This window comes from Cynocephalus volans, chromosome 1 (genome assembly GCF_027409185.1).
Source record: "Cynocephalus volans isolate mCynVol1 chromosome 1, mCynVol1.pri, whole genome shotgun sequence".
In the NCBI taxonomy this organism is placed as follows: Eukaryota; Metazoa; Chordata; class Mammalia; order Dermoptera; family Cynocephalidae; genus Cynocephalus; species Cynocephalus volans.
Window position 1 is genome coordinate 98,304,237 of NC_084460.1, and position 21,343 is coordinate 98,325,579.

At 37.0% G+C, this 21,343-nt stretch overlaps 1 protein-coding gene across 6 annotated transcripts in view; it reads left to right on the plus strand.

Annotated features, from left to right (window-relative positions):
- Positions 1-5,173: 5,173 nt before the first annotated feature.
- Positions 5,174-21,343, plus strand: part of NLGN1 (neuroligin 1) — a 662,017-nt gene continuing 645,847 nt past the window's right edge. For 3 of the 6 annotated variants that reach the window (XM_063104980.1, XM_063104988.1, XM_063104997.1), the window contains exon 1: positions 5,174-5,666. In XM_063104980.1, coding sequence (XP_062961050.1) covers positions 5,174-5,666 — 493 coding nt within the window. Of the gene's footprint in view, positions 5,667-6,111; positions 6,172-21,343 lie in introns of all 6 variants that reach the window. The other 3 variants (XM_063104964.1, XM_063104971.1, XM_063105004.1) reach the window with 2 other exon arrangements.

Consider the following 21,343-nt stretch of genomic DNA (forward strand, 5'->3'; position numbering starts at 1 on the left):
TTTGTCTCCAGATCTTGAACCACCACCAGTGAGCACATGGAACATCTTTGTACAGGAAGCCCCAAAATCTGCTGGTGGTCATGTTCTCTTACAGTGATCTGGTCACATAGGCACATTCCAGCTACATGGCCATTGGCATTGAAAACCACCATATTCCACTGAAAGTAGTTGTTATTAAGTTGAATTATTTGTTAAATTATCATTACTAAATCCAATTATTATATCCACTTATTACTACTAAGTTGACAGGCTGGTGTGGTCTGACCTCAAAACAACTCACAGATCCATAGGTACAAAACATTATTTATCTTTAATTAATACATTTGGTTATCATTATTCCTGGTTTCTGTATTTGCAAACGTGTCTGTTCACTAAAATTTATTTGTAATCTTAAAGCCACAGCACATTCCACAAACACAAGCAAAACAGCAAAAAACTTTTGAGTCACCCAGTGAGCGTGTTTCCAGGTGAGGTTGGAACAAGGTGAAACTCTGCCTTCTTGGTTCAGCTCTGTGAGCAGGGAAAGGAGGTGGTAGAGGCAGCACTGTGCAGTACAAGGAGCGCTGGCTCTGGGACCAGTTGGAGTGGGTTTGAATCCCAGCTCTGGCACCTGTTAGTGGTGTGGCCTAAGCCTTAACACTTCCGAACATTGGTTTTTCTTTTGTAGAATAAAGAAAATAGAATCCATTAGGATGGGTTGTTTTAAGGGTTTAATAGTATAATCTATAATCTATGTGAGATATGTATATATGGGTGTATATGCACACACAGAAATGCACCCTCCTCCCCCATATATATATGTATTTCCCTAGGAACAATGGATCTATGTTTCTTAATTTAGTGCTCATGGTGACTTTACAGAACACATCTACCTCTAATAATAGGGATCAACTGTATATTATATAGCTCTGGCTAAGGGTCACTATCAAGCTCCAGGCAACTCTAATGGTAAGCATGCAGTCAATCAAATCACCTGAGATTTACCCATGCTTGCACTATGAAAAAGATTTTCCTATCGATTTGATGATGAATATAAAGATTTTAAACACACATACAAAATTCTTGTCTTCAAATAGGGAATTCAGTAGTGGGGAGTTGGATTCAACAATAACACAAATTAAAATAAGCAACAAAAACAAAGCAAGATAGAAAATAAATAGGTAAGATTTTAAAAAGACATATAAAAGACTCTGTAAATGTAAAAGTCAGAGACTTCCCATTGGGTCCCACTCCCCCATTCATCATGTATTTATTGAACACATGTCACATCAGAGCCATTTTTTTCATGTGACTTATTCCTTTACAATATCGTAAGCTCCTTGGGAGCAATGAATAGATTGTACTTGTCTTTAAATTTTATAACATTTAGCACAATAGCTTACACACCGTAAATACCCAGTAAATGTTTGTAGAGTGAATGAAAGATTGGATGAATGTGGCCAGCCAGTGTAATTATCTAACATCCCAGACAGTTCTGTCTACTCTTTTATCTGGGTTACTCAGGAACAAACTCATTGAGGAACCAGCTATTTTAATGAATCAATGGCCTTTTTGGCATTATAAAAACTTTTTTAGTGGGACTCTACATTCTTTAACTCAAAGGGAGGAATAATGGAAAAATGTATGTGTTAGTATTTCCACTAACCATTAAGCCAGGTGAGGGATAGGTCTGTGTGGATTGATAGGCTTATCTACTGATAACACATGACTTGCCTGGTCTGCTAAGAGTTTTCTGAACCCATTATTATTGTGTATTTATTTCAAAATATTTCAAACATATAGAAGAATATAGAGAATCCCTTAACAAAGATATGTGTGTGTATCACCTAACAATATCAAATAATAAGATTTTGTCAAACTTGCTTGTAGTTAATTGCTAGCCTTTTAAGGCCTCACCACGGGTTATCCATTTTAGGTGTCAATTAGTTAATTAATCGTTTCACTTAATTAATTGCTAGAATTAATTTTATTTCCTTTCCTCCTTACTTCTACCCTCTTACTCTTCTGTTGCTACATATTTACATATCTGTGAATAATATATGGTATTGTTTTGCATACATTAAGCTTTATTTGAATAGTGTTTTACTATACAGAAAATCTACAGCTTGTCTTGTTTGAAAATTTTAAGATTTATCTGTGTTGATATTTTAGGTCTACGTTCTTTATTTTTGTTAACATACAGCTTTCCAATTTGTGAATATTTTATAATTAATTTATCAATATCTATTAATGGACATTTAATGGACATTTAGGTTGTCATGATTTTTTGTTTGTTATTTTGGTTACTAATAAGTAATGAAATCATTACACAGATAATTGTTTTAACACGATCTTGTGTAGTAACATGAACAACCAATCGCTGCATTCAATGTAAAAGATTTAGCCAAATAAACTCTAAACTTCCAATAAGAATAGGGTAAACTATTTAAATTTTTCTGTTTCTATGAAATTGTCAGAATATTTACTTAGACTCTGTCTCTGAAGAAACATAAAACACAATTTTAAATACACTGGGATCAATTTTTTAAAAAGTTATAATTGTGTATTGAGAGACTGTTACTATGAGCAGTGATCAAGAGGATGGCCTTTAAGTCGGATGGCAGTGGGCTCCTGGGTCTGCTATTGTTCAGCTTAGAGACGTTGGTCAAGGTATTTAACCTTTGAGTCACATTTCCTCATGAGTAAAAAGGGGATAACTATTGTGCCCATTTTATAAGGGTGTTGTAGATGAGATGTAAATGTATGAAAGTTAAGGGTTTGGTATATAGTAAGGAAGCACTAATAAATAGAGTAAAAATAATTATCAAATTTGAGTCTTTATATTTAGGCATATATGCATTTTTCAATTTCAGTTAATCTAAACAAACCATATTTTTATATTCAACTTGGATAGGTATTATTATAATAGCAACTTCTGGAAAACCTTTTGGGGTCAGGACTATAGATCTCTATACTTACATACATGTAAAATGGGATGTTTTTGTAACCTCAGGAGCTAAACACCATTGAAATTTGAAAATTCACCATGGCATGTAGAAATCCAATCCCCCACAATTTGTGTAACAAGTCAGTGGGAAACAGGAGCCCCTTTATTCTTAACACAATTAAGGGTTTGTGAGTACAAAAAAGGAGTGTTATTTTGTTAATAACTAAACGAGTATTTTTTTTATCGTTAATGAGATATCGATTGTGTGAAGAAGAACTTTTGGAAATCACTGTACTTGAAAATTAGGCTAAATAAAAAATGGTGATGGAGACCTGTAAGACCTCACCACAGGTTCTCTATTTTAGGTGTCAAAATGGTGCTTTTTTAACATCAAAAGGTAAAAAGACTCAGTCATGCTGTGGCCCACCATGATTCTGCACAAGAATAAGCATAATGTACTCTTTACAGAAATGAGTTTGTGTAGCTAAATCTTGGATAATGCCAGGGTTCTGGGACAGGAATGGGATGGGTCTAAGCCTGTCTTTTGTATGTTAATGTGCTTTCACAGCAAATGTATGCGAATTAACAGACTGAAGTGTTCTTGAAGACACTTATCTCCTTACTGCCTTGTGATGGATTGTTCAGAGCTAAAGGAACACCAGGCTGGAACCAAATCTCCTGCTGCCCTATATAGTTTTTACAATCTCCCTTTAAATAACACAAAGTCAGGGCAGTCTCACTGCCAGACCAGCACTTTTTCAGCAATCTTTCCATAGTACAACAGGATAAAACCATCTCTAATACAAATCAACACTATTATTTTCAAAGTAAGCAGTTTAAAAGGTTGCTTGAACAAGAATAGACAAATTTTCTGAGCTGTTTGCTATTTGGCAGTTAATGTAAGATTACACCGTGAATTGCATTGCACTGAATGTTACATTTTATTCAGAGGCATTTTAAGTTGAACTGGGTAAACAGTGTAGATGTTTGATTAATGTTAATATGCAAGATGCCATGATTAGGTATGATTGTTCTTTTAAATTACCACACTCTTTTTTAGTATTCTTCCTTTGATCTCTAACAAACTGTGAGAACAAAATTTGTAATTTAAAATATATTGACTTTGACTCAGAAATTCATTTTCATGTTGCATATTTATTGATATCTAAAATACATAGCTAGATGGTAAAATACTTCTGTCTGAAAAATATGATGCCAGCTTCTCTTTCTTTTTCAAATTGTGCCTAATGCCATTTTCTCTTTTAAATTCTTGAATTTGAATTTAAGGTAGGGGACCTGTAACCAATATTTAACGCAAACTTCTAAGAGATAGCAAGGAAATTGGACTTATGAGGTAATTGCACTTAAATAATCATAGCTGAACTTGTATTAATTTTCTTGTTTTGACGTTTTGATTCCCTTTGTTTTTTCTTGTAAGAATGGGATATGTACCACCTTTTTCGTTTGTTTTTCAGTATATACAATCATTACTACAGAGTTTATGTACTTCTATTTCACTACCAATTTTTGAAAAGAGGTTTTCTGCTATTGGATTCTAATTTTGCGTATGTGTGTTGATTAATTATGTAGTTACTTTAAGTGATTGAACCTTACCAATAAAGGGGAAATTTCTCACATAACTTTCAGTATTTTTTAAAATATACTTTCCTGTGACATGCTACTGAAGTGTATATTTTGACAAGGCCTGCTTCCACTTAAGTATGTATAAAGTCAGCAAGAAAGTTTTTCAATAATCTAATAATCAGTTATTTTACCTGTCATCTCCCATCAAATCATGATTTTCCTATGGTAGTCTTTAACTGATTCTAGCCACTATTAATATATTTCTGTAGCTTAGAAAACATCTAGTTATCACTCTGTCTATTTTAGCTTGTTTGTACTAATGATTTATTTTCATTTTCTCTAGGATATAGACCCTCAGCTAACTGGATTTAATTTATAAGAGGGATATCTACAGTCAATGGCCACTCTCACCACGTTGCTACTATGGAAAACAGAATGGTCAATAGGATATGCTCAGAAAAATGGTAATGATTGAAGATGCTGCTTCAATACGTGTGAAATCAATGGGAAATACTTGCTGCCTGAAGAGCTTTCTGAGCTTTTCACAACAAGCTCACCTTTAAGGAATCAGAGTCATATTCTACCATTATACGGTCTTTCTCGAGTGGATATAAATACATTTGTCTCACTGTAACCAGACAACTAGGCAACTAATGTGGGACCATGGCGCTGCCCAGGTGCACATGGCCAACTTATGTTTGGAGAGCAGTGATGGCATGCTTGGTACACAGGGGACTGGGTGCCTCCTTGACTCTCTGTATGTTGGGATGTTTGCTTCAGGCTGCCCATGTGCTCTCACAGAAATTGGATGATGTGGACCCTCTGGTGACTACCAACTTTGGCAAGATAAGAGGAATTAAGAAAGAACTCAATAATGAAATTTTGGGGCCTGTTATTCAGTTTCTTGGGGTTCCATATGCAGCCCCACCAACAGGGGAACATCGTTTCCAGCCTCCAGAACCACCATCTCCCTGGTCAGATATCAGGAATGCCACTCAATTTGCTCCTGTGTGTCCCCAGAATATCATTGATGGCAGGTTGCCAGAAGTCATGCTTCCTGTATGGTTTACTAATAACTTGGATGTGGTTTCATCATATGTACAAGACCAGAGTGAAGACTGCCTGTATTTAAACATATATGTCCCGACTGAGGATGGTGAGTTTATTACAGGAAAAAACAGGGAGATATATTTACACTTTCCTTTTTTATTCTAAGTTCCAACAATATTAATTCATGTGTACTGGTAGTATGCATGGCTTTTCCTGTTGGCATGTAGACATATTTTACATGCGTGCATGCTGCTCTTTTTGTTTACGTATGTCATTGTATCTGTTCTTATTTTTTTCCTGCGCCTACTCATTTTCTTTCTTCCACAGCACGTATACTCAGGTAGAAATGGGTTCCTAATTTCCATTTCCTACCAAATGACTTCTGAGAAGATGCATCAACATTACCTCATTGCATGTGCAGGCTCAATGAATTGGGGATCTTTCGCGTTCAGTAAATGCAGGAGTGTATTAAGTTAGATAGTGGTGTTGCATGTTCCAGCGGTCTACGATGGAGCGCCATGTTATTTTCTAGTCTTCTATTCATTTTTCAGTAAAAAGAATATCCAAGGAATGTGCCAGAAAACCCGGCAAGAAAATATGTAGAAAAGGAGGTATGTATAAAAGTGGAAATAAAAAATGGGGGAAAACAGCTTGCAGAGGAAGAACAAGATACTCTCCCTAGGATGATTTGCTGATGCTGGGAAGTGAACGGTTAGGTGATATTTGGAATTTGATGAAGCCTGTCAAGGAATAGGAAGACGGTTAAGGAGAGCTCTAGCTGAGTAGGTAACATTGGCAAAGCTCATCGGTGGTGCGTTGTGTTCTGCTGCTGGTAGCATCGACAAGAGGTGAATCTCCGCGTTGAGTTTGCATATAGGGGAAAAGATACTTAGGATATTATGTTGCCTGCGAGGAATGCAAACAATGCTGTCTTACCAACCGTTCAACTTTGATCTCTGAACTCTTTTCTCCAGCTATAGTTTTGTTTTCTTTTTAAAATAGATCTGTTCAGTCACAAACCTCGATATTTTGTTTGTTTATCCTTAGCTCCTTTTGAACACCATATGAACTTTCTCATCATAAGGATAAATTTGCCAGAACTATTACCATTATTAAGTAATGCTTCTTTTTTTCCATTTTCAGTTACTCTTCCAGAAGAGAATGAGATTTTGCAGATTTTATACTGAATATTTACAGCCAGAATTACTTTAACATTTTTATATTTATGTTAAACAACTTAAAACATAGGGAAGAACATGATTCAGAAGCTACAATTAAATCAACCTTCAAATCATCCTCTAGCCAGATTGAGCAAATGTAGACACTGACAGCTGCAAGCTTGCATCTGAATGTAGCTTGTCCACACTCCATTTTTATATAACATTCAGTAAATCACTCATAGAAGAGTATGATTTTTTACAGCAGTAAATCATCTAAGTGTTATTTTGACCTTATTCATAACTTTGCAGAATTTCCAATCTTCATACAGAAGTCATATTAATATTCTAGTGCTGCACATTCTACCTCTCTGTGCATTTCTAATCTCCTGGCTGGACCAACTCAGATTTCATTACAACATCTTTTACGGGGCAGGAGTGTCTAAACTGTTCTGTTTTATCAGGATTGCATTATATGGAAGATACTTCATGTATCGAAATTCTCAATTGTGGACCAGAAGCTTTTGCCTTAAATTGAGTTTTGTTTTGTTTTTGCTCTTCTTTTTTGGTAATACTGGTAGAATGGGATTTAACCTTCATTTTGTTACTGATGCCATGATTTGGGTTAAAAGCACAGTATACTTAAGAAGATAGATAAAGAGGCAACAAGGATGTTTTAAACAACTAAAAAAAAGTATTTTGTTTTTCCCCAGATGAGAATAACTGCAGTAATTTACATGCCTTCAACTAATGTACAGTACTGCAGTGGTTATTATTATGCAGCTTATCAAGCATGTGTAATTAGCTAAGTGACTTTCGCCTCCTATCACAAAGATGTTGATTCACAAAGTCATAAATAAAGATGCTATTGAAGAATGCATAAAGAGAGCAGAGCATAATACATAAAAATATGTATGATCAAGAAAAAGATAAGGGCATCAAAAGGTAAGGTAGTAAGTGAGAAAGTGACCTTTCTTCTCCTGCAACTTCAGAGGGAAAAAGATTCATTAGAAAATTCTTTTTCATTGTTCTTTAGATTGTTGGTTCCATCTGCTTCATAAGAGAATTGGCAAAGTGCTGTCAGGCTTTGCTATTTATACCCTGGCAAACTTTGTACTAATTTATAACTAGACTGGGGAAAATATCTGTAGATGCCGACTTGAACCTGTGTGGTATAGTCCAAGTCTGTTTTGATTTTATATATTATTAATTAACCACTCAAAAAAGTTATTTTGCTTGGGAATTATTATTAAATAAGTTTTGTTCATTTATTAGCTGTTTGTGTTTTATCCAAAAGTCTAAATAACAAAGAATTTAAATGTAATTTTCCTTATAAATAGAATTTTTAAAATAAACAAAAAGTAAAGTTTAGAGCTTGGCTTTTAAGTAAAAGAGTAGAAACTTTTTTTCCAAATTTTTAACTTTTTTTTTTTGTCGTTTTTTCGTGACCAGCACTCAGCCAGTGAGTGCACCGGTCAGTCCTATATAGGATCCGAACCCGCGGGCGGGAGCGTCACCACGCTGCCAGCGCAGCACTCTGCCAAGTGCGCCACGGGCTCGGCCCAAGCTTTTAACCTTTTTTCCCCTTACTTTAACATAGACGGTCTATTTCGGAAAATTATTGTATCCTGATTTAAGAAATTATAAGTCATCTTACATCGATTTGTGCATATACTAATATATATATATATATATATTGCATATGGACTATGAGTTCTTCAGCAGAATTGCTGAAGTTTATAAATGATAGTGCAGGAACTGTGTGAATAGTTGTGTGGCCTTTTTTTCTAGATACTAATACAATTCTGGCTTACTATTATTTACCTTATTTTTTTTAAAGGTAAATCTGCAGAGGCAGATGGACCCCCATCCCTGTGCCAAGTACACTATAATCTATGCATACTGTATTCATTCAGAACTACTTCCTAATTGCCAATTATAAGCCACATACCATCAAAGGAGTGAGCAATGAATGAAACAGAAAAAGGACTCTCTTCCCATAGAACTTACATTCAAGTAACTTTACAAAGAACAAAGCAGTTTCTGCACCTTGGTCTGCATAAAAGGAAGAAAAACCTTTTTCCTCTTCCAAGAAATGCTGTGTTATACTTTTTAAATAGAGCTTTTACAGTATTTTCCTGTGTGATTGAAGGAAAGAAAACACATTTTTATCAATAGGCTGCTTCTCATTTTAAAACAAGTCCCAGTTGCACTTTTTAATCTGTCTTTTTATATTTCCCATGATAGTGTTAGCCATATGTTAATTACCCTCTAGATATTTCTTCAGGGTTTTATCCTTGCAAAATTGAAAGGAAGGATGAATGCTTAAAATGAGATGCCTGTCAACACCTGGACAAGTAGGCAGATAGCATGTCACAGAAACTGTAATCTGGACATGGAGGACAGACATCTGCTTTTATATATTAGTTGTTTTGCATAATTTATCTATTTAATCATCACAACAACTTTATGAGAAAAGTATATTACTATCTCTATTTTACAAATAAGGAAGTAGATTTTGAGAAGTTAGGTATTCTGACCCAATTTCTACTGCTAGTAAGTAGTAGAGGCAGGTTTGTTCTTAGGTCTTGCTTATATGACATGTTTTTTCAATTATGTTAAATTGCCTTCTGTAGATGATTTCTATAGCACAGGCTTGTATATTCCTCTCTGTCTTCTTTCTTTTGCACATTTGAATACAGCATGAGTCTTTTTTTTTCTCTCAGTTGACAATATTTTAATGCTCACCTTAATTGAATTGAGTCAAACCAATGTTAGCAACTAATTTCCAAAAACATGCTCAGTACTCATTTTAGTGAATACTTCTAATAGTGCACATGTTTTCTTACTGCCCAGACTAAGATCTCAATATATTCCTCCTGGCTGCTATCAAGGAGTAGCTTTACATTTCTTAAGTTTCCCTTTGTTCCTTGAGGTTGCTCTCTTGTGAGTGTTGCTAACAAACAGTAAAGTGGTCAAATATTAGGCAGTAAACATGAGAAGAAGAAACAAGAGACCCAGAGAATCCATAAACAAATTGATTGGCTCACGGATAGACGAGTTGTCTATAACCTTGGATTTCTCCAACACTTCCACTATTATTTACATAGCTCTTCTCAGATGAATGCAGAATTAATTTTTATTTCTGCAGTTGTGAGATATTGTTAACCTGCTTTTTTATTTACCCCGACTTTTATTGTGCAGACGATTAGAATCTTCATAGATAGTTCTTGTACAATTCTTTATTCCTTGAGTATTTTTTTCCTGATTTTCAAAAGTATTTTACTTTTACATGTTCTGCTTAATAGTCTTTCCCTGACTTGGGTGATATTGAATTCACTCAACAGACTTTTCCATAAATTTAGGGTTTATTTGATTGGTTGTTTACCACAGGGGCTGATTTTTCCCTGGTTAAAGGTATATCACCGTGATTCCTATCACTGTCAATGTATTCAGGATTTTAAAAGGGGGTTATATTCCAGAATGCACTTCCTTCTTGTTTATGTGTTTCTAACTAATTCATTGATTCCAATATTTATTTGACAAATATTTCCTGAGTGCTTAGTCTGTTCCAGTTATCACTCTACGGCCAAGGGATACATCAGTAAACAAAAGAGGGGAAAAAATGTTGCCTTCCCTCTTGAAGCTTACATCCTAGTGTGTAGTGACAGCTCATCAACAATAAACACAATAAACAACTAAATAAAAAAGGTGTAAGAAGGTGAGAAATAAAACAGAATGGAGGATCGAGAGTGCTGTTGTGGAAGGTGAAGGTAATTTTAAATAAGAGGGTCAGGGTAGTCCTCATTTGAATAAAGGCCTGAGGGAGATGAGGTGGATATCTGGGAAAGAATAATGCAGAAAGTTAGTGCAAAGGCATTAAGACGTGAGGCTGTCTTCCATATTTAAGGAACTGTTAGGAGTATGGAATATCTGGAAAGGGGAAAGAGAGAGAGAGAGAGAGAGAGCGAGAGAGAGAGAGAGAGAGAGAGAGAGAGAGAGAGAGAGAGAAAATGAGATTCAGAATGATCTGACTTTATTTTAAAGAGACTGCTCTGGCAGATGTCATGAGAGTAGGTTGCAGGAGGGATGGAGAAGTTGGGAGAGCAATAGGAGGCTATTGTAGTCCAGGTAAGACCTGAGTATGGGCCTGGCTCAGACCAGGAGAGTAACAATAGAAGTCTCCATATATTTTGAAGATCAGATTTCTTGATCAATTTGTTGTAGGTTGTGAAAGAAAATCAGGGGTCGAAGAAGATTTCTAGATTTCTGGTCTGAATATCTGGAAGAATAGATTTGCCATTAATTGAGAGGGAAAGAAGAGATGTAGAGTGGTTTGGGGAGAGGCACAGTGTAATAGTGATAAATTTAGTTTTGGACATGTTAAATTTGAGGTGACCCTTAGACATTCAAGTGTACACACCAAGGAACCAGTCTCCTGAACCAAGTTCAGGAGAGAAGTCTAGGTGGAGACATAAATTTGGGAGGCATTGTGATATAGAAAGAAAAGATTTAAAGTCATGAGGTTGAGTGAGAATAAAAAGAAGTAAATGAAGGTAGAGAAATGAAAAAGACACTAAAGATTAATCTATGGGGACATTCCAATATTTTGAGGTCTGGGACAAGAGAAGGGGAGGTGGTGGACACTGAGAAAGAGTCACATGTGAGATGGGAGGTAAGCCAAGATGTTTTGTTGTCCTGAAAGTTAGGTAAAGAAAATGGATCTAAGTAGACACAGTGATCAGCTCTGCCAGACGAGCTGCTGTGGGGTGGTGTGGATCTCACACACTGCAGTGGGGCTAAGAGAGAATGGTGGAAGAGTTAAAGTCACTGGGCATAAATAATTATTTAAAAAATTATTTTAAGGAGTTTTGCTCTAAAAGGAAATAAAAAAATATGAGGGAGTGAAGACAATTAGAGGTTGTTTTTGTTACTATAGGTTAAAATGTAAGAAATAAAGGAATTTTTATTTATAAAATAAAAATAGCAAAAAATGAACAATTGAAAAGTGAGAGAAAGATGATAGAACTGCTGGAGCAGTATTTTTGAGTAGGTGAGAAAGATTGGACTTAGTACACAGTTGGAGGTTTTGGATTAAGAAGAATGAGGGTAGATCATTTAGACTAACACGTAGCTAGGCAGAGTACATGAGTGTGAGTACATGGAGAGAAGTGGTAGTGGGGTTCTGTTCTCACCTGCTTGTTTCTGTTTTGTGTGATATCTAATATTAAGGGAAATGAAGTTAGAAATTACGTTGGTGGGCTCTTGCTATGTTCTAGACATTTGGCCCTATCAACTTATTTCATATTACAACAATCCTGTCAGGTTCTATTCTCACTTTATAGATGCAGAAACAGAGGATCAAAGAGGTTATGTATCTTGCCCAAAGATTCATAATTTGTTGGTGGCCAACTAACTGTATTTCCTTTGAGAAGACTATAACAGATGAAATAAAACAGCACAACAAAAACAGCACAATTGCAACAACAACTCTGGTTTCATATGGGATTCCAGATCAATAGAAAATGAAATTGGTGGCCAATTTGCTAAAAATTACTACACACAGAAATAATTACACCATCTGGTTCATTTGGGGTTTGAAGATATATGGGAAACCAGATTGAACCAGAGGTTTGACTTCATATTTGAATTAGTAGCCATGGACAGATGTGGTTAAGTCTTCCAAAATCTAAACAGCTTAAGTTGGAACCATGAAATGAAGTAGATCTAAAGGGTTTTAAAGTTTTAAAAGAACAACATCAATTGTTCCATTGTTTACTGACAGGCAAAGAGAGTCTCCTGAAGCAGATGATTAAAAGGCCATTATAGTTGTCCAACTCAATTCTTTCAGAGAATAAATACTTTTTTCTTACAGAAACTAGGGTAGAAGTTGAAAACATTTAAGACTTTATGCCACCAGCAAAAAGAGTTATGATACAAAATAAATCCTTTGTAGAAACTGCTACCCTTTCTTCTATACAATGTGGTGTCTTTTCTTAATGTAGTGTTTTCAAATATAGAGCGTACAATGTACTTAATAATTATGATTCAATCATTGCTTTAATTGACTCCTATACTACCTGCCCTTACAGATTTTGTTGATAATCTTCGGCCTTTAATATTTCTCCTGTGAAGACTCTTCTCCTTAGTCCTCTACCCATGGCTGTACATGATAAAGTAGTTTAGGGCATGTCTGACCTCAAAAATCACACCAGAATATAGATTTGCTAGTAGCAATTACACCACCTTATTCTGGGTTTGATAATCTTAAACTCTGGACTAGATGTGGAAGCATAATTTCTAATTATAAATTTTTACATAGCTCTGTAAAAATGGCCAGAGTACTTAATGTAACACTTCCTGCATTAGTTGCCTAGGGCTGCTGTAACAAATTACAACAAACTGTGTGGTGTAAAACAACAGAGATTCATTCTCTAAAAGTTCTGGAGTCGAGAAGTCTAAAGTCAAGGAATCGACAGGGCTGGTTCCTTCTGGAGGCTCTGAAGGAGAATCTCCCTCCTCTTTCTAGCTTCTGGTGCTTGCCAGCAGTCCTTGGTGGCCCTTGCTTGTAGTTGCATCACTCCAATCTCTGTCTCTGTTGTCACATGGCCTCCTTCCCTGTGTGTCTCCCTGCATCTGTGTCTTTACATGGCCTTCTTATAAGTATGCCAGGCATTAGATTTAGGTCCCACTCTAATTACCTTTGCAAAAATCTATTTCCAAATAACATCACTGTATTAGTTTTTATAGGGATGACATAACAGAGTACCACAAACTGCATGGCTTAAACAACAGAATTTTTTATCTCACAGTTCTGGAAGCTACAAGTCTAAAATCAATGTGTGGGCAGGGTTGATTCCTTCCGAGGGCCGTGAGGAAGATTCTGTTCTAGGTCTCTCTCTGTTCTCCCTGTGTGTATGTCTGTGTTCAAATCATCCCTTTTTAAAAAGGACATCAGTTATATTGGATTAAGGCCCAACCTAATGATCTCATCTTAACTAATGACATCTGTAACAACCCTATTTCTAAATAAGGTCACATTCTGAGGTACTCTGTTTAGGACTTTAACACATGAATTTTGGAGTGACACAATTCAACCCTTAACAGTCACATCTTGAGGTTCCAGATGGACATGAATTCCTGGGGGACACCAAAGACACTTCTACATTTTTTAAACCTATTAAATGGGCAAATCACTTGATATCCTTGGTGCTGCTATTATGCCTATTTAACAGGTTGAAAAACTGTAGCTTATTGGCTTTAAATAACTTGCCCAAGGTCACATGACTATTGGGGTGCTGGAGCTTCTGTTCAAATCAAAATTCAAATGTCGTGTAATATCTGCCTTCACATCTGTAGGTCCCTCCTACAGTTGTGTCTTCTCTCTGCGCTCCTGAGAAATTTCTTTAATTTATTTTTCAGTTTTTTTTTTTTTTAATCAAGATAGGGTACTATGCAGTAGTCCATATGCTTTTAGGTATCCAAGTGTTTAACTTTGTATCAACAAAATGATTGAGTTTTTCTATACATTTTTTGAATTTTAAACATTTTGTCCAAATGGTTGCTTACATGCAAACACAGTTTTAGTTAAAATTAAGATCCTACCAGTTTAAAACTGTAGTAGCATTGATTTTTGGTTTGTTTCATTTGTTACATTTAGGCAATTGGACAAAGTTCTTTTTAAAATAATTTTTAATTTAAGACCTATTTCTTTGATTAGTGTAATCTATTCATCCTATTCATCTGGTGTCTTTGTAATGACAGCATTAGAGCAATTTAATTACAGCCCATAATTTTCATTAACGCATGTAAAATGTTACAAAAATCAGATTTAAACAATGACAAAAAGAAATCTTAATAAAGGGATCTGGGGTCATTGCAACCATAATTATAATTTTTAACAGTAGAAAATCTGATCAACCAACAATGGTTTTAATTTTTTGCTCCCCACTCCAGGACTGAAGGGACTTCTTCCCTTCTTTCTTTGAAGCAATGATCGTTGGAGTAGTTACGTGAATAAGGAAATGACATAATATCTCTTAGTCTTAGGAGGATGATAAAAAAACACCTCACTTCTTTTTCACTCACAAAAGAGCTCTCATTCTGTTTCCCCTCAATGCTTTGGGGCTCCTCTTCTGGAAACTTCTTTCTGGTTTCTCCAAGTGGGAAGTAGAAGGAGGAGGACAGGAAGCAGGATGATAAGTGTCAACAGCACAGGAATGACACTAGGACAAATGATGAAGCCCAGCCAAGTAGTTGTAAATATAGTTGCTCCCAGGAAAGGAAGAGGGAGCCCTGAGTAAAATTATTAAGAACACACATGCACTTTCTGATTTGGATTCTTAGGCCTCCCATGAACAGACATGTCCTCAGGGGGATCTCTGGAAAGAGGAATGTCTATAGTTTGTAGCCTAACTCTGCGTTCCTGCTAAATTCCCACTCACCGTCTGCTCAGCTCACCATCTATCCTGACAACGAGCAGATCAGGCTTCAGTTTGCAGCTCTAAGCTTTCATCAAAAAGAATTGATATGTTGCTTTAGCCAAGCAGGTCCTGGGGTTTCTGAGCTGCTCTAAGCTAGGGAGCCAAGCAGCATGCCAGTGCCTCTCTTGACCTACCCTTGACTACCCACCATCTCACACATCCACGCTCCCACCACATGTGATGCCACCAGGACAGCGTGGCTTGCATCCTTTGCATGTAATGGAGACTCCACATACAGTGGCAAGCCAGTCTTCCCTCTTTCTTTCTTTCGTAAAGGGGAACAAAGAGGATTCTGTTGCTTTAAAAAAAATCAGAAGTCATTTACTTAGGAAATTAACTTCATTTCAATGAAAACTGAAATATTTATAGATTTGGATTCTGAGGAGAAAATTTTCTCTGTAATAACCACTTAAAATACTTTGTATTCCAACTGACTCTAAAAGGGCAAGGATGAGATTGCTTTTCCTGTTTTTATTTTATAAAGCCCTTTCAAGGCTTGTGCAGTTTAGCAAGGACATTGTGAGGGGGGGAGCATAAAACGTGGTAGAATGTTTACTGGGGCCTCGGACTGTCATTAGGTGGAAACTGATGATCACAAGTAGTGCTCTTCCTTATTTTTTTCCTCATTATTATTATTATTATTATTATTTTTGGTATTGATGTTGCTTTGCTCTGTTCTGTGTCCCAAAGGCGCTGCCTCGGATACCCTATTGTGGCCGTTGCTTCTCCATCTCTCAGCAGGAGCCTGCTGTGGGCACAGCACCTCATCCTGTGCTGCTGGAAGCTCAGCTGGCCAGGACACGTTCTTTGCCCTTAGAGAGCTTACGGGTCAACTGCAGCCCACCTGTAATGAGAAACAGGACATTTTTATTGATGTCCATGTCAATATTATCAAGTAAATGTAAGCTTGGTCTGTACTAAAATATCAAAACAAAATGAGAGAATAGCTGCTTCTGTACATTAAAAAAAAAAGGCAATGATGCTGATATCTGGCACTGTGTTCCTTATGATAAAACATTTAATTAAACCTTTAAATGTGTATGGAGCACAAAATATGCACATCAGAATAAAACACATCATGCATAACCAAAACCTTAATTATATCAGCCCTGTTGCCCGAGCCCACCTTAGTTGCTTTGCCAAGAAGCAATGATTTAGAACTTTCTAGCCATCTGTTTAAAAAAAAAAAAAAAGCCTGTACTGTACCTATACAAATCTCTTTAAAGATTAGAAATGCTTTGGCTACTGGTACAACAGCTGCTGAATTACTGGATTACAGGCTGTTGCTTCCAGAGGTGAATTAACAGCTGCTGCTCTTGGGTGCTTTTCTCACTTTTGTTGAGCATCTGCTCTGTGCAGAGCCCTGGGGCTGTCCCTGGAGACAATGAGATTAAAAGGGGCATTAAAGAGCTGCCCTCAAACAGTTCTAGCTCATGGGGGGAGACAGATACAGAAAATAACAATGTAGTAAGCGCCCGGGGGAAGGGAAGCAAGGCCAGAACATGTAGGAGGTGTTTGTGGCTCAGAGATTTTTTTTTTTTTTTTTTTTTTAAGTTTTATTTTGTCGATATACTTTGTGGCTGATTATTGCTCCCCATCACCAAAACCTCCCTCCCTTCTCCCTCCCCCCCCCTCCCCCCCAACAATGTCCTTTCTGTTTGCTTGTCATATCAACTTCAAGGAGTTGTGGTTGTTATATCTTCTTCCCCCCCCACCCCGGTTTGTGTGTGTGTGTGTGTGTGTGTGTGTGTGTGTGTGTGTGTGAATTTATTTATTAATTTTTAGCTCCCACCAATAAGTGAGAACATGTGGTATTTCTCTTTCTGTGCCTGACTTGTTTCACTTAATATAATTCTCTCAAGGTCCATCCATGTTGTTGCAAATGGCAGTATTTCATTCGTTTTTATAGCTGAGTAGTATTCCATTGTGTAGATGTACCACATTTTCCATATCCACTCATCTGATGATGGACATTTGGGCTGGTTCCAACTCTTGGCTATTGTAAAGAGTGCTGCGATGAACATTGGGAAACAGGTATACCTTCGACTTGATGATTTCCATTCCTCTGGGTATATTCCCAACAGTGAGATAGCTGGGTCATATGGTAGATCTATCTGCAATTGTTTGAGGAACCTCCATACCATTTTCCATAGAGGCTGCACCATTTTGCAGTCCCACCAACAATGTATGAGAGTTCCTTTTTCTCCGCAACCTCGCCAGCATTTATCATTCAGAGTCTTTTGGATTTTAGCCATCCTAACTGGGGTGAGATGGTATCTCAGTGTGGTTTTGATTTGCATTTCCCGGATGCTGAGTGATGTTGAGCATTTTTTCATATGTCTGTTGGCCATTTGTATATCTTCCTTAGAGAAATGCCTACTTAGCTCTTTTGCCCATTTTTTAATTGGGTTGCTTGTTTTCTTCTTGTAAAGTTGTTTGAGTTCCTTATATATTCTGGATATTAATCCTTTGTCAGATGTATATTTTGCAAATATTTTCTCCCACTCTGTTGGTTGTCTTTTAACTCTGTGAATTGTTTCTTTTGCTGTGCAGAAGCTTTTTAGTTTGATATAATCCCATTTGTTTATTTTTCCTTTGGTTGCCCGTGCTTTTGGGGTCGTATTCATGAAGTCTGTGCCCAGTCCTATTTCCTGAAGTGTTTCTCCTATGTTTTCTTTAAGAAGTTTTATTGTTTCAGGGTGCATATTTAAATCCTTAATCCATTTTGAGTTGATTTTAGTATACGGTGAGAGGTATGGATCTAGGTTCATTCTCCTGCATATGGATATCCAGTTATCCCAGCACCATTTGCTGAAGAGGCAGTCCCTTCCCCAGTGAATAGGCTTGGTGCCTTTGTCAAAGATCAGATGGCAGTTAAGTGTGTGGGTTGATTTCTGGATTCTCTATTCTATTCCATTGGTCAGTGTGTCTGTTTTTATGCCAGTACCATACTGTTTTGGTTATTATAGCTTTGTAGTATAGCTTAAAGTCAGGTAGTGTTATGCCTCCCGCTTTATTTTTTTTTGCTCAGCATTGCTTTGGCTATGCGTGGTCTTTTATTGTTGCATATAAATGTCTGGATAGTTTTTTACATTTCTGAGAAAAATGTCTTTGGAATTTTGATGGGGATTGCATTGAATTTGTATATCTCTTTGGGTAGTATGGACATTTTCACTATGTTGATTCTTCCAATCCAAGAGCATTCACTAAAATACTAGCAAACAGAATACAGCAACACATACGTAAAATTATTCATCACGATCAAGTAGGACATCCCAGGGATGCAAGGTTGGTTCAACATACACAAATCAATAAATGTGATACACCATATTAATAAACTCAAACACAAGGACCATATGATCATCTCTATAGATGCTGAAAAAGCATTTGATAAAGTTCAGCACTCATTCATGACAAAGACCCTCTATAAGTTAGGTATACAGGGAAAATATCTCAACATAATTAAAGCCATATATGCCAAACCCACTGCCAATATCATCCTGAATGGGGAAGAGCTGAAAGCTTTTCCTTTAAGAACAGGAACTAGACAAGGATGCCCACTCTCACCACTTCTATTCAACATAGTGTTGGAAGTACTAGCCAGAGCAGAGAAGAGAAGGCAATAAAGGGCATCCAGATTGGAAAAGAAGAAGTCAAACTGTCCCTGTTTGCAGATGACATGATCCTATATATCGAACAGCCTAAAACCTCTACAAAAAAACTCTTGGAATTGATAAATGATTTCAGCACAGTAGCAGGATACAAAATCAACACACAAGAATCAGTAGCATTTCTTTTCTCCAATAGTGAACATGCAGAACGAGAAATCAAGAAAGCCTGCCCATTTACAATAGCCACCCAAAAAATAAAATACTTAGGAATTGAGTTAATCAAGGAGGTGAAAAATCTCTATAATGAGAACTACAAACCACTGCTGAGACAAGTTAGAGAGGATACAAGAAGATGGAAAGATAGCTCAGAGATATTTTGAGATAGAAAGCTGTCCCGGACATGAGCACTCAGTGGTGAATACTGTAATTTCTTGATGCCTTCAAAGGTTGGTACAGTCTGTGGGACCATATTACTGAGTAACTGCAGTTTAAAATACTTTTGAGTTCTTACTTAAAATATTTGCTTGCTTGTTTGTGTGTGTGTGTGTGTGTGTATGAAAGTCTCCACTTTTTTTGCCCTGATATAAATTGTTTCCGCTTAGTGCTCTCACTTTACCAGGCTTTGGAAACACTACCTGCCCACTTCTGAGGTGCTGGATCTGATCTGTCATGGGTTGGACAACTGAGCAAACATGCTTAAAAACAAACAAACAAAACTAGTTTGCAAAATAAAACACATAGGCTTGGAATGAGAGTCTCCACAGACTTTGTTCAAAGATAATTTTTTTCACTTTTATGTTCCGAATAACTGAAGCTGCTGAAGAGCTAGCCTTCAAACAAGCGAGGTGATTACTAGTTGTGAAACTATAGCAGCCCACCCTCCCTTTAAGAGGTGACCTTTCAGGGGTATGTACAGGCACTGCTTATCCCTGATACTGCAGAACCGTCTTTGTACCTTGGTGCATGCCTGCCCTCCTCTGCACGTTCTTCACCCTAATCTATAGTCTCCAGCATTTCTTGCCTCATCCAACATAATAGCCTCATAACAGGTCTTCCTATTTCCATTCCTGCTCCTGCGATCCATTCTACACATAGCAGCCAGTGTGATCTTTACTAAGTTTGAAATCAGATTGTATCAGCCCTTTTTTCTCAGGGATTCCCTGTTGCTTTTAAAATAAATGTAGAACTCCTTACGTGGCCTGCAAGCCTCTACATTGATGATTTTGTCCACCTTTGCAAACTCTTTACATATATTTTCTCTTCTCTCTATATTCTAGCCTTGCTGATCTCCTTTTGGTTACTGAAATAGCCAACCACTACCCTACCTTTGCATTTGCTGTTTCATCTGTCTTTAATGTACAATGTCTACCTCTTTTCATGTCTAAGTCACATTGTTCAAGTTGTGGCAAAGTGCCACCTTGTCAAAGCAGTTTTGCTGACCTCTCTATTAAGGTAACCTCACCCTCTTTCTCCAGTTAATCTTTTATACTCCCTTGCTTATTTCCTTCATTACATTTTTATCTGTATATGAAATTACTTGTTCATTTATGTGCTTATGTATTTGTTCTCTGTCTGCCCCAGAAGAACATTTCTCTTATTCACTGCTCTCTATCCCCGGCACTCACAAGGGATTCATTAAATACTCATTGAAAACATAAACAGCCTTAAGAAACAATGCACTTTGTTGGAGAGAGCCTTCATCTCCCACTATCTGCATTTATTTGAGTAATACTACACCTGCTATCATTCCTAACCAGACATAGTCAATTCTGCTCCTTTCTGCCGTGCAATCACTATTTGTTTATGGCACAGTGCTCCCAAAATGTAGAAAATTTTGAAACCAACATCAGAGTCTTTAACTAAGAAATAACAGTGTTCAGTGGCTACTGTCTGGCAGATATAACCTGGACTCCATCGCAGGGGCCCTTGAGGCAGAGTGGCTGCCAACAGCTGGGGCTCTTGGCTCTCTGCCTGTGTATGTTACTGCCAGCCTTATTGAGTCTGCACTGAATTTATATTTTAATACAGGACGCCAACAACGCATTTGTGTAATAGGATCACTGAGAATTATTTTCCTTTTCAGGCCAGTAGTTTCATTTCCCTTCCTACTTTCTATTTTAATTTCCTTTCCCTCTTACCCAGCCCCAGTTTCCCTCCCCTGACAAATATATCTTCTCTTCTAGTTATTATTTTTTTCTTTCTCCGTGTTCTAACATCTACCTCTGTAATAGTACTTCTTGCCACTATTTCCTCTAAACCATTTTATTTGAGCTATGGAAGAGGTAGAGCCTGAGTACAAGATGGTCTAAGAAGAGGTCTAAATGGATTTATTTAAGGGGCTTTCTATATAGCGTGAAATAGTTCCTTCAGTGGCCTGTTCTGGGGGTCTCATTCCTTATGAGTCAGGCTCCGATTGGTTAATGTCACCATTGATGTGCACTTACATCCAGTATTATTTTGTTCTTTTCTTCTCCTATTAGGTATTACTAACTACAGGCTTTCCCAGGAAAAGCCAGAAATGACTTCATAAAA